This window comes from Trichoplusia ni, chromosome 4 (assembly GCF_003590095.1).
Source record: "Trichoplusia ni isolate ovarian cell line Hi5 chromosome 4, tn1, whole genome shotgun sequence".
Classification (NCBI taxonomy): domain Eukaryota; kingdom Metazoa; phylum Arthropoda; class Insecta; order Lepidoptera; family Noctuidae; genus Trichoplusia; species Trichoplusia ni.
In genome coordinates, this window is record NC_039481.1 from 3,663,156 (window position 1) to 3,677,583 (window position 14,428).

Genomic DNA, 14,428 nt, shown 5'->3' on the forward strand with positions numbered 1-14,428 from the left:
TAGTCACGTGTGACGTAAGCAAGTGCAAATATCGGGATGTCAGGCCGCAGTTGTAATGTCGTTCGTACAACCACGAATGCGGCTGTTTGCGTACGCAATAATATATAAAATTGTAATGCCGGATTGTTTAGGTGCAAATAAAAGAGCTTTTTATCAGGGGAACCTGGTTTTCATATTCTTTAATTTCGCCATAAATACGGCGAAATTAATTTTGAATTTTGAATATATAAAATGAAAAATAAATATGAATTAACGAATACTAAGAGAGAAATATAAGTGAATTTAAAGTGCGTAATACTACTTACTACTAGCAAGATAGGCAACGAAAAGCTATTTTGCATGGTAGGTTTCATCTAACAAGTTAAATTCGCTCGAAAATTAACTCATAGTAATAAACTAGACAAAAAATAAATATTTCATGTCTTATCCTTATTCAGTTTAACACTAAAACTGTTTGTTTACGCCTTTTATGAAACGATAATAATGTCAAACATTGTGATCCTGCCATGAAAAAGGATGATCTTCCGCTTATGAGTCAGTCCGGGGACTGGGATTCCGGGACCCCGGGATCCCGGATAATGTTATTTACGGTACATCTAAATAACTGGAATCCTCTCAAGGATCTAAATTTTAACAGCATTCAAAACATTTTGATTTCCATAAATTCCGTGCCCCTTTGAAAATAAATGTCGCTTTGTTTAAGAGAGGTATTTTTAAATAATAATTTTTATTCATTTGCCTACTTCCCATCAAATAAAGAAACAACGACAAAACCATTTTATATGCAAAACCTTGATGACGTCGCGCGGGAAACTGAAGCTCTCCTTTTGATTTATATTGTGTGCTTTATTCCAGGTAAATAAGGCTCAAACTTAATGAATACCATTATTTCATTTCTATTATTGTGAAAAATAAAAAGAAAATAACTATTTGGGATTCTCTTTTCAAATTAAATATGGAATTCGTTGTATAAGTTGCAAAAAGACTGCCACTGCCTGCCAGTATTTTTCTATCCCACCAAAAACATTAAATGTAAAAAAATGCCAAGTCTCTCGATGCAGTCTTTCCATCGTAAAAAGTTTTGAGATCTCATAGAAGCCAAGTCCTATTCAAAATATTTTGTAGTTATAAATCAACATTTAGTAATTGTATCAATAGTTTTCTTTATATTATAATTATAGTGACTTGGCAATGAGCACAAGAAGAAACAAATAAAACGGCATATTTGTAGGAGTTGAAAGTTACACACACCGCATGCGTAAACATTAATATCACAAAATTAATTTTCTTTTGGTTTATCCGTGTCGTCCCAACCGAATTTCGGCAACGGCAGTCAGTCTTAGTGTACTCTCGATTCATTTACTTTCATAAAGCGATGGCCCGTAAGGTATTCTTAATTATTGTATTGGAGCATGTAGTCGGTAGTGACCATCATGATTCACACATAACAAATAATCTGATCACTGGTCTCGTCAGTAACATTTGCACATAATTCCAGGCATCAAGCAGCTTTTAATTTGTGCTCATTGCCAAGTCACTATAATTATAATATAAAGAAAACTATTGATACAATTACTAAATGTTGATTTATAACTACAAAATATTTTGAATAGGACTTGGCTTCTATGAGATCTCAAAACTTTTTACGATGGAAAGACTGCATCGAGAGACTTGGCATTTCTTTTACATTTAATGTTTTTGGTGGGATCTCATTTATTTTTTGTAAGTGTATTTATTTCTTTTTTTTTTTAGGTGTCATAATTTCTAGGACTTCAGCTACTGCTTTGCTTAGAACCCATTCTCTATCTCTATCTCTTTTGTTTCTTCTCTGAGACTTCGTTACTTCTAATGTAAACAAGCTTAAACTTATATATATATGCATATATATATCTACTAACTTACAAACTATAGCTAAACTAAACTAAATAACACGTAAAGTTCTCCGAATATCAATTATCACTACAATATTTTTTAGTTTCGAAATGGTTTTTCATAGACAGGTGGCGCTATCAAATGAAAATTATCGAATTATTCTGAAGTACTACTTAGACTGCGCTTTGTAACGAAACCATAGCGCGATTCAGACACGTACAACGCCATCTATCGAGCGCGCATACAATATTTATCGCAATACAATGGAGTTTTAGCTTTATTAATTTAATGAATTATGAATTTTATGTATTAATTTGTATTAATGATAGTCTGTGTATTACATTTATATTATTCTTTTCTATTCTATGTATGTATTCATCCAATTGAATAGGTACTTAAACAACGAACAAAGTTAACAATGCAGTCAAAATCCATACATAATGTTCTTGCCAAACCGCAAATATAAAATTGTTTTCTATGGCATATTATTTTTTAATGTTTTTATAATTTTTCCTTTATATGTGGCTAAGGACCTATCTTGGTGCAAAATTTGAAGTTTCTAAGTCTGCTAGAAGTACCTTAGATTTTTGATGATCTGTCAGTGAGTCAGTGAGTCAGTGAGTGACAAAATGGTGTAACTTTGATCGACCGTAACTCCTAAACCATTAATTCAATTGGCTTGTAATTTCGAACTTAAGCTTGTTCTAATGCCTACTATTATTCCCCGAAAAGCTAAACTCCTAGCTTTGTCCACGTCGAAGATACAGGGGGGGCGAAACAGCCGCGAATCGCTTCGAGAAAAGATGGTACGGCCGTGCCCGTTTTGCTCGAGACTTGGCAGGGGCACTGCCGTGCCCTCAGATTGTTATGTTATAAGCAGGCTTTATGCTTTTTTGTTTCAATAAAATACATTTTGCAATGTTTTGCTGAAAAGTATAACAACTCTTGTAGAGTCTCGTCGCGAGACGTTTTTCCACATATTTAACAAAAATATTTCATGTAATCTCTTGTCCGCACTAAGTAGACTTCGAGTTGATATTTCTATTAACCTTCAAACTTACCGGGAAAATGAGTATTTCGAAGAACATCACATATATGTAGATACGAAACTAGACAAGAATGAGTAAGTTTAGGTTTTGGTAGATCGGACTATCACCAGAAGGTACCGGTTTGGGGATTCCTAAAACATTCAATATCTGCATAAGTTTCGAGTTGTTAGAATTCCTCAGAGTTCATCTTAACTGTATGCAGAATTGACAATGCTACTATCCAAGTCTAATATTTTCTTTCATGTGATAAATAGTTGATACCCGTTCAAATTAGAAACAGTAGATTTGGAAAGATTCTAATTATGTATCAGCCCGATGAAGATATTTCATTACATGATTACAAATATTCTTCTATAATTAAATGGACTTACCGATAAAGAACCACACGTAGGACTTGCCGTACAAGCGATGTTTGTAAACTTCGCAGAGCACGCGTCTCGCAGCCACCACGTAGAAGAGACCAACGATGACGCGTGCGTCCTGACGACGGAGGTTACGTACTGCGTCTGCCGGGTCTGACAGGAACGACTGACGGGTCACGATCTCGATGCCCGACTTCTTGCAGTGTGCCTCTAGGTCTTCTACAGTCTGTGGGCAGAATACTTCAGGTCAAAATTGTGTATGGAAAGATGCTAACTACGCTGTACTGACTAGCGTTTGATAGGAACAATGACTGATTTTCAAGTGCATACATTTTCTAAATTCTTGTTTTGAATTAATTTGAATAAATAGGTAGGTACTGTTTTTTATGGTCAGGTAGTTATATGACGAAGAAGGTTGCGCAATGCGTTCATCGGTACCCAGAAGAATGGTTAACTATTAACAGTGCAACTCTAAATCTTCTAGACTACGGAAAAGGAATAAAATTACGTACCGAAAAATTGAGTATCTTACATAGTCCTAATGACAGGATGCTTTGAATGTCAGAATATGAGCGTTTGGTATAACTTAACTTTGATACGAACGTAAAATTTTAGTATTTCATGAGAATATCTTCGAAGCGTGCTACGATTTCGCGCGCGAATTCATTTGGCTCAGTTTAATCCGTAATACCTACCTTCTTATACTAGAATGTAGACATTGCTAAAAAAAGTTGGAGAATATCTAAATTTAAAACAATTCCATTTATTATACATACATCTGCCTGCACAAGGAGTCTAAATGAAAAGATGTATCAAAATTCTGTTAAAAACGCGAAATCAATGTTATGCTTTGGTATTGTGAAGATACATATCATATGAAGTAAAATAAGAAAGTTTTAAAAGCTATTTGAATCTCTGTCAATGTATGAATCCGAGCATCCATCGCATTCCGGATATTAATGTTTCAGTAAAAACTCACGCGTCACTGGATACCAACCTACATTTAAAGTTAGATACACGTATGTAAATAAACTCATGTTCAAAAAATTCAAATGTACTCCCTACGATCGCCTCATCTCAAATAAAATCTAAAGCAACTGGATTTTCTTAACTCTACAAATCCTAAGCACTAAAGTGGCTGTGGAAAAAGAGTTGCTACGTAAATTGGATCGTTGAGGATTTCTTCAGCGATCCACGTCTGCGCGGCCCGAAATGAAAAACTTGTATAAATATTTAGAGCACCATTTATTGTGTGCGTGAATTCTAGCAAAATATTTCTTCGCCGCAGTGAAAGCAAAACAGGAGCGCAAGAACGCTTCAAACCCACTTATGCAGAAAAAACCGGGGCCGCTCTAATTACATTGAAACCAGCGTGAAAGGCCTGCCTCCATTCATCGCGGCCAACTATACACTATACCCCTTCGTTATTCTCGCGTGCACTATATAAATACCTGCTTCCACCTCACTAAAACGCCTACACTTTCAATGCATAAATCTAGCTACATCATAATATTTCACTTTAACCATAACATTGAAAACGGAGTCGTTAAACTTTTCAGCTCCACGTGAACTTCAAAAAGATTTATTTTAGGAAGAAAGCTATGTATTTTATTAAATGTCCACCTCTTTCTCTTAAGAGGTATTAACTTAAAGCACCCCTTAAGGAAAAAAGGTAGACATTTCAAGAATTTTATTTAGATTAGAATGACTTCGTGTTCGCGAAGATATTACGTCCGTATTAATTATGTTTGAATGACTCTTCATTTATTTAATATTTAACGCGGTTTAACACTTTTGTTGTGACAGTGTTAAAATAAGCCTTCAGGTAGTAACGGCCTATTCATGTTTCATCCATTTAATTACAACTTTCAATCTTCATTATGATTATTTTAGAAATGTCGACGTTATTAAACTTCGAGAAAAGTAAACGGAATAACTTTACCAAGAAATTGCCTACGTAACAAGAATATACTACGTAGCACATATATTAAGCAGGAGTGTTATGATATCTGCCGCTAAGTTTATTACACAAACAAAGCTTTTCCGAGATAAACAGATGAAAGCAAACATGTGCGGAACAGAAAGCTTCTCATAAATATTCTCAATATAAATATATCCCTTACAGAAAACACTTTCAGTCGACTTAACTTGGATTCGTTTATTCCTGCTAGCGTCCGCACCCCCTGAATAAATACCGGTCTATCTATAAACGTATTTGAGAAGATACTGAGGCTGCAGGATTCAGTAAATACTTCTGCGGACCTTATATTCTACCCTTTGAATTTTATATTGCGGGCAAAATTGGCCTACCGCGGCATAGGACGGCAGCGGACGTCGCATAGAGGTAAAAAATGTCCAGATACGGCCATTTATCATGCAAGACGCATTGTAGTCCTGCCTCACTCGGCGGCGATTATTTTCTCTTTATAACCATTGTTACAATAGATTGTGTGTTACGTGAGGGTTTAATGTGTCCGGCTATTCTAAACGCCCGTTTAGTATTATAGTTTATTTAATAATGGCTACAAAATCTCGCTTTAACTGATGTTTATATTAGAAAAGTTCCTATCAAATAAATTCTTGAACGTCGGTATTCCTCAAAGTATATTTTCAGATTTCGCTTTACCGCTTTCAAAAAGCACTGTATTCGTTAAGGTAAAAATATATCAAAGATATCGAACCGCAACGAGACAGCGTAACTTTGAATATTACCTTCTCTAAAATCCATATTTTATTCTGTCAACCGCTTTTGAAGTCGTGCTTTCTTTGTACTTGAAAAATTGCAGATGCTTATAAAAATAGCTCGCCTCAGCGGTTCTCTATACGCAATGAAGTCGAAATGGTCGATCGCTGAAGGCCAATCATGAATATCGTTTGTCAATCGGCAGACAAAGCGCTTAGCGTGTCATACTCCACTCGATGTCGTTTCGAACAACTGTCGGTCGACCAATTTAAGTCACGCGAGCGGTTGGAACGACCGACACGATATGGTACCCCTAATAATCACTTGCCATATCACGTATTATCGCTGTGTTCATTCCACAGGTTGAATTATCAAAAGCTAATGGAATGTAAAGATAGAAGACGCTTGTTTACATATAACAACAGTGAATAACAGACACCGAGCAAGTGCTTCCCTTTTGTACCATCTATCTCGTTTTACAATACCCAAAGCATCGAAATCTATTATGGCGGTTGAAATGGTTCGAAACGAGAGAATAAATTTAAGTTTGCCCGTAAAATGGAAACGTTTTATCAAGGGAGACATGGCTGAGGAGACGCGAACTCGGCCCGGTTGGCTGCCGCCACAATTACTTTTCTATTTCTTACGTAAACTTCATTATACCTGTTTACGCCTGTTGGGTTTCAGAAGACGACAGTTCAAGTTGAAACTGAAAAATTTACTATTTTTGTTTTCTTTATTTGATTTTGCCACTTGATGCAAGGAGCCCTGTTGATAAGTAAGGCATAGCCCATTTCGTCAGTTAATTTAGAAAATTTATGTACTTGCTATTATGCATCACACAGCACTCTTCCATTGAATTTCAATCAAACATTTCTTGCCTATATCCAATTATTAACTTACCGATATGAACACTTCTTCAGCTTGCTGCAGGATCGCTATCCGGGACCAGCCGAACTTCTGCATGAGCTTGATACGCGTGGGGTTGTGAACCGTCGCCGACGGGTGAGTCCGGAACAGCGTGGGGAAACGCGCCCGGTCTGACAGAGCGGGAGATGAAGCGCCGTAGCATAACTAGAAAATGGAGAATTATTGAAATATACTTGGAATTAAAGTGGATTTAAGACAAAAGTTAGATTTTGGATAACTAACTATTCGTTCGTTAGAACTATTAAAAGGAGTAACGCTAATTTTTGCGATCATGTTAGGTTTTGGCCCAAAAAGAACATTTGACAAGAAATTTTGTATCAAATTATAATCGAATTCAAATAAATGTTGCCAAACGTTATTAGAATTGTTACTTATAACGCAGAATTTACTGTGGCACGTGGTTTACCAATAGAAGGAAATTTATCATGTGGTCGTTGTGTTCTATGGGACATAGAAATTTATGCGTCAGTATCTATGAATTCATATCACCTACAAAATTGCTTTGCGCATAGACATCACGATCCGTTTCTCAGGGGAACGTCGTAAATAAAATAAGAGCATGTTCCTCTCGATTTGTAGCGAGGAAATGCTTTTGTGTCCGCAGTGAATTTCCTATTATTGTTTGAAAATTTTATTAGCAATGAAAGTTAATTTACTACCACTTATTTCAAGAAATACGAATCGTTTCCTAATTCTCAAACGTTACAATTTAATTAAGGTACACTTAATGTAAGAGGCACCTTAACACAAGCGTGACTGAAGTCATTACCTACAAAAGCGATGTCCGCTATTCAAACCCCAATATTCATAAACGGCCCTTTGGATTCACTTCGACACCATTAACCAATCAAAACACGTTATGGCAATGTTCCCACTTTCCAACGCTGAGCCCCGTTTTACGCAGACTTTATATCCTTCACTTGTTTTTCATTTATTGGAATTCGAACGTTTTTTAGACTGTTTTGATTTAAAGCTCGGGTTTACAGTTGGTCGGGAAAATAATAATCTCCGACTCCAGTGCTTACATATAAGAATATTGCAGGCAAATGTTTCTGGCAGTTTTCCAAAAGCTTCGTCTAGATACAAAAAGTCGACTCTTGTAGTAGTTCATGAGTCACGTGTCTAACCAAACTCGTTAGTTTTGATTTTAAAGTGCGCACAGCACTTGAGGCAAAAAAAATATAATACTTGTAACTTTTTGATCAAAAAGTAATTTAAAGTACCCTTGAATGAACTCTCTATTTAATTTTATTAAAGGACTAATGTTGAGAAATACCTAGTTGAATTACTTAAAATATACGAAGGTCGATGTAAGTGAAACGATAAAGTTATTTCAATATAAAATTGTAAGTGATCCATTATTTAAAGTGGCTCAATTTACTACTTTCGTTTTAAAAAGTTACCAGTTCTTGATTTTTTTCCTTTTAAATTGAGTTTATGTACACTAAAAAAGTTAGTCTCCCCTAAGGGACATTACAATTGCCAGGGTCTTTATACTTACAACCATGAGGTTCCACATCTTGGCGGCTTCGGCGACCGTGGTACACACGGTAGAGCAGCCGGCTAGCAGGAGCAACTTCTGCGGTGGGTTGTACAGCAGGTTGTACATGACGCTCGCCCCTAAGCCCGGCTCACACTGACAAAGACAGTTGAAATATGAGAGAAACTCCCTTGTTTTAAACACAGTAGCCAGCTTATGTTATAATGGGTCTGTTAAGCGCGTAAGTAATTTGTTGGTCCACGTTCATTAGCCAAATTCACAAACAAGCTAGGCGAAACAGTTTATTAAACTTAGTCCGAAACGTTATTAAATATTTTTCATTTACATTGTATTTAACTGAATACTAATTTCGCCCGAGAAACGTAGTGTTAAGACGCTTTTAATTTGTTTATTTTATTAATAAGAGCTCAACATTCACGTGGCTGTTAAGCTTCGCCAGAAACACTCGAACCATAAAATAAATAGACCTTTCCGACGCAGTTCACAAGGAGGAGTACATTCATATTCATGAATTACGGAATTGTTTAACGTGTTACGATTAGTTAGTTGAATTCTAAACCGGCCCCTGATTGGCTGTAATCAAGGGGCGCATGCGTCTCGGAATGACTCCGGATACTTTTTAATTAATTAGTTAAGTTGACCACATTAACCAGATAAGGGAAAGGTCTACTTAAATATAATTACGCCAGCCCATTTAATCTAATTCGATTTTCCTTAGTCTTAAGTATGTTTCAGGCGTTTTCTTTACTATATCGGCTTTGTTATATTTACTGTTAAGCTAAAGTAATTAGATTCATAAAAAACACTGTGGAATACTCCAGATTGCGGTTCATGCTTTTATTAAATTTTCGTGAGGTGCTGCTAGTTTGCAGTGTGAGGCTTTACACGAAAGCCTGTTATATTAATAGTCGATATAAAAGTTTTGTAGTGGCAGGTTGTTAAAACTAAAGTTGCCCCGAGTTCGGTGATATGGAAAAAAGTACACGACTGACTTTGCTGTCGGTAGTTAAAATATCACTAACAAAATAATTTTAGGTTCAAATAACTTCAACGCGGTGATACGAACGATAGTGGAGTCATCAATTTTACAATTTGTTGTAGAATTTTGGTTGCTGCAAATTACAACTTTTTTTATTAATACATTATGAATGACAGAAACTAAATCTTGTGTATTCTGGGCGTGATAAATCGCCACGCACTATGTTGTGGGTTACTCAGTAAGAGTCCGAGAGTCTGACTCTACCTACTTCCTTTCATCTCCCTCCCGTCCAAAAATAGGATATAAATTTTGTAATTATACGGTATCATGTGTTAATATAATTTTCATCCATGATTTTCTGGAGTATCAAAGTAAGGTACCCGTATTTGTTTCGCCGGTAATCTTAAGTAATTATAAAATTATTTTCTCATCTCGACTTATAATGAGAAATTTTAAGCCTTTATCAATTTCTTCAACACCTCATAGTCTCCCATCTCAACAAACCACTTCATTTCCTATTATTCTGACTCTCGATAATATCGCTATCCTGGATAATTCTCCCCTATTACGTTGTCACTTCCCCTCCACCATTTTCGTTAGTAATCGCCACGTTATCAACATCGAACTGATCCGAATCGACAATTTGTCCGTGAATAGGTATGAATCGATAAAACGGGAAATTACCTTCAACCGGTGCGGAAATTCTATCCAATAAAATTTTCTTCCGGAACCATTCATAAATTCTCAATAATTGAATCGAACGTCAGCTTCACCCTCTCGGTTGCAATATCATAAGCCTATGATTTTAGTTCATTTGGATTTATGAGCGCACTTCAATTTGATAGGAATCCTATCCCCTTTTGTTAATTAGGGGCACGCAGCCAGGTTGGCGGGTTTTAACTCGGTAATCCATTAAGTTGGTACTTGGCATTCTCGATGAACACCAAGATGGGACAACACGTTATGCACATTAAGTTGATTGGAATTATAATTGGCATTTTCGTAACTTTGTCACCGACTAACTTAATACTCCCTAAAGATAATTAAGTTTTATGTTACCGAGATAATTTAACTTATCTGACCCAATTTCAGCAAGCGAGAAATATGAGTGTGCAGATAATGTGGTACACGAGCGAAGCTGAAAAAAATATAAAGCCTCGCAACAATACACGTATGGCACATGAAAGTAATTTATCGACTCCCTCGGTAAATGAATGATTAATGAATCAAGTATACCTTGCTATCGTTGCTGTGAATGTATAATTTGAAGCCGGACAATAAATCAGAACGCGCGTTGACATCGGCGAGCGCGAGCTCGGCGGCGGGCTTGCAGGCCTGGCCGCCCTGCCAGCCCCCCTCTCCCTCCATGGGGAAGATGCCGCCGATGTGCAGGTCTCCGTCGCGCCGGCCCTCGCTGTGCCCGCCGCAGCCGCTCAGCCACAGCAGCAGCAGCGTGCGCGCCCGCCGGGACCCGCCGCTGCCCCGACACCGCCATCGTGACGCTATACACTTGGCAACAACGAATAATTGCACTATTGTCTTCACTAACAACGCTTTAATATCACAATACACTGTTCTAGTTCGAAAACTAAACATATTATTCACAACAGTTTTTAATTTGACTAGCGGACGCTTTGAAAAATTAAAGTTTACGCGCACCCGCGGCACTGAGGCGTCGACGTTTTGATATAAACGTGATATCACCGGTAGATATTGAAGACATAGCCTAATAAGCGTGAATTTTCCTAAAAAATATGGCATGAGGTGTGCACGGGGGCCCGGGCAGGCGCGCCCCGCCGCCGCGGCCACTGCGCGACCCTTGGCGCCCTGCAGGGTCATCGCTCGCGGCGGGGACATGCTGTCATTGTTCACCTCTCTTCGCATTTTCCATGCTCTCTCCTGTAACAAACAAATGTTCACGCTTTCATCTCAATTGTTACTCGGTACACATTAATGTTTCTAAAGCTTTTGTGTTCTGGAATGTGATGAGAAATCCTACGAATCCGTTTCGCATCACACAACTTCAACCCAATCAAATTGGGGATGAGCTGTTTCGCGCGGATATAGTCGCACCGGCAAACAGTGTATCCTATCGGCAGTTCAAACGCTTTAACCAATTTGGGTAAATGAGATGTTGGAACTCCGCTACGTGTCATCAGGAGTGATTCAACAGAACGGTAGGTAACAGCTAATTTTGCTTCGAAAATGTTCACTTAGCAGGGAAAATGTTTTTCCAACATTTGATTTAGCTGTATTGGTTTCCATTGGAGCGTAAAATCAATTAGTTTTGTGTGAATAAACCTGAACTAAAAACAAACTAGATCTTCCGTAATATTTGAACACTAAGTTTGAACATTTGAAGTTTTAAATCAATTCTTGGTAAACATTTATAGAAAACCATAAAACTGTGATCAGATCTTTTCTAATTTACGTAACTCTGTCTATCCAAGCACACTAGCTGACGTCTAACTGATTAACTTTTCTGGAATCGTCAAAGTTCCACATAAGTCATATCTCTATTGTAAGTAAGGAACAAACGGCGCCATTCATCCATATCTGTCTTCGACAATAACGCGAGTTTCAGTTTAATATTGACGTCTGGCGAAGCTTTAGAACCACTTAGTGGGATATAAATGTACCTAATAGCAGTGAATCACAAAGCAGACTTCAGATTTGCTACTTTAAAAAAAGTTCCATTCTCTCGTAACATCGGAGTTGTGAATGACTTACTCAATAAGAATTTCTGCTGTCTGATACAAAAAGCCAGATAATAGTCTCTCTGTAATCGCCGCAATGAAATGAGAAGTTAATGATTCGATGCTTATTCCTTTGTAATACTGGTGGTAGGTAATCAATGGGAGGAAATGGTGTTCAATTAAAATGTCGATTTTCACAAAGCATTCAACTTAATTAAGTGCCTGTCTATTATTTATCAACTTAATAAATTCTTGCACGCTGCTGAAAATTAACGAAAAGTTTATAATAATAGGGTTAAAGCGATAGGTATCAATTTACAACTTACTTATTTTAATTATAACTTCAATCCGTAACGCAACGAAGTTTACATTTAAAATGGGGTTTTAGTTATTGTTTATCATTGTAACTTTAGCTTTTCATTTAATTCGTTTCATTTGTTGCTTTATAATGATATTGGACTATATATCGGATTGCCTCAGAGAGTAAGGATGATTAACAAACAATTTAGCTCGTGCATTGATTTATGTATTGACTTAGATAGGTATTCGGGTTGCGTTGCAAACAATTGCGAATCGGACTTACGTCGTACAGGGTTCTGAACTTATAGGCAATAGAACAATCCGTTGAGGAACACCAATCACTTTATGACCGTAATAGCCGTTGCTTAGTTACTTTTTTGCACTCTTATAGTAGTAGTTGATGGACGGACGGATGGAAAGACAGACAACGGAGCAACAGTAATGTTATTCCCTTTCTACCCTTTGGGTGCAGAACCGTAGAACTAAAATATCTGGATATTAGACTACCTGCACTATAAATTGAGATAAGTGTCAAAGTGTGGATCTCTGAAATTACTATATCGTAGTGGAAGGCACAGGTGTTCTTAGTTCTACGACGATAATATCAAACACATTATTCAAGTTAAAACCGATCCAGTACAGCAATAACCAAAGTTGTTACTCGTGGTGACCAACCCTTATGCTTTGAATATTTAAGTGTAAAATACACATTAAGTATATTGATAAATCTGTAAAATTTTCGTAGGTAGCTATAAATGTTCAAGTGATTTTAAACGTATGAAGTCCCAAAAATCACATACATATAAAAGTATCTTTATCATTGGAATCAAGTCGCATACAGTTAAGTTTCAAAACGTTATGAATTTAGGGCAGATCGATGTTATCAAATTATCTTCAGGACAGAATGTTACATGTTAAGGGTAAATTGAATTTCCCTTAATTTAATTACAAGTATTACCAATAAATACCGTTAGTTTAGCCCCGTTCATGTGTAATAACCTGTTACGACCTCGCTACAAATCGCGTTTATTGTGTAATGTGACGTTTAGTTATGGGGTTGGCTAACGTAGTTAGGTGGCGGTGATCAATCAGACCGTATCGAGTGCGCGAGGCCGATACGTCGGTGCCGTAATTTAGATATTTACGAAGCCAGGCTCATCCCAGCCCCGCATCCACCTAAATGATATATTACTTTCTCAACACGAAGCTCATGGTTAAGCTATAACGTAAGTGGCTGACGAGCTTGGTCCATAGATGGGTGATCATCTGTGTCATAACGAGTTCCTTCGTGTTTCGAAAGGCACTTTAAATTGTGGGTCGCGGCTGTTATTCCTACATCTTTGACAGTAGTTACAGGTAGTCAGTAGACTCAGAGGCTTGAAAGTCTGACAACCAGTCTAACCAAGGTGTACTGTGTTGCCCAGGGTTGTGGAGGTTGCTCCTTGTAAAACACTGGTACTTAGCTGAATCCGATTAGAGTGAAGCCGACTCCAACATACTTGAGAATAGGCTATTCCAATGATGAACACGAAAGTAACAACTCTACGATGGAAACAGAATAAAACAATACTCTATTACAAACTTCATCCATCTCGCAAACACTATTTTCGGTGCATTTTAGCCGAGATACGACAGTCAGTGAGTAAATGAAAGTTTCACAACAGAGCGATGTTAAATTCTATATTTTGCTCGGAGTCGAACTGTCCGCCCCAACAATCATTTTTCAAATTGTATTTTGAGATTTGTTCCTTCCATAAGCAATATTTCTATTGAGGTCGATGGCTTTCAATTTACTGTTATAGCTAAGAAGACGTTTAGATGTGATTAATAGTTTGCTTTGGACAACACAATTTTCTGTAAGTGTTAACTAAAGATTAGTTAGACATTTAGCCAAAAAATAATTTTAATCAGAATTTAATAAAGAAATTGATAAATTACATTTTTAATATTCCAGAACACCTGAATAAGATTTAATATTCATTCAAATGCTACCTAATGGACACTATTAGCTTTAATTCAGCCAGACACCTTGCCGCGTATAAAAAGAAATCGTTAC

General features: G+C 37.0%; 1 protein-coding gene across 2 annotated transcripts in view; it reads right to left on the minus strand.

Moving 5' to 3' along the window:
• The window catches only part of LOC113492590 (gamma-aminobutyric acid type B receptor subunit 1), a 132,858-nt gene that overhangs the window by 37,068 nt on the left and 81,362 nt on the right, over window positions 1-14,428 (minus strand). The window contains exons 2-5 of one of the 2 annotated variants that reach the window (XM_026870098.1): window positions 10,613-11,275; window positions 8,398-8,532; window positions 6,870-7,040; window positions 3,293-3,509 (exon numbers count right to left, since the gene is read on the minus strand). In XM_026870098.1, the coding sequence (XP_026725899.1) occupies window positions 3,293-3,509; window positions 6,870-7,040; window positions 8,398-8,532; window positions 10,613-11,260 (1,171 nt within the window). In that variant the 5' untranslated portion in view covers window positions 11,261-11,275. The remainder of the gene's footprint in view (window positions 1-3,292; window positions 3,510-6,869; window positions 7,041-8,397; window positions 8,533-10,612; window positions 11,276-14,428) is intronic. The other variant, XM_026870099.1, reaches the window with a different exon arrangement.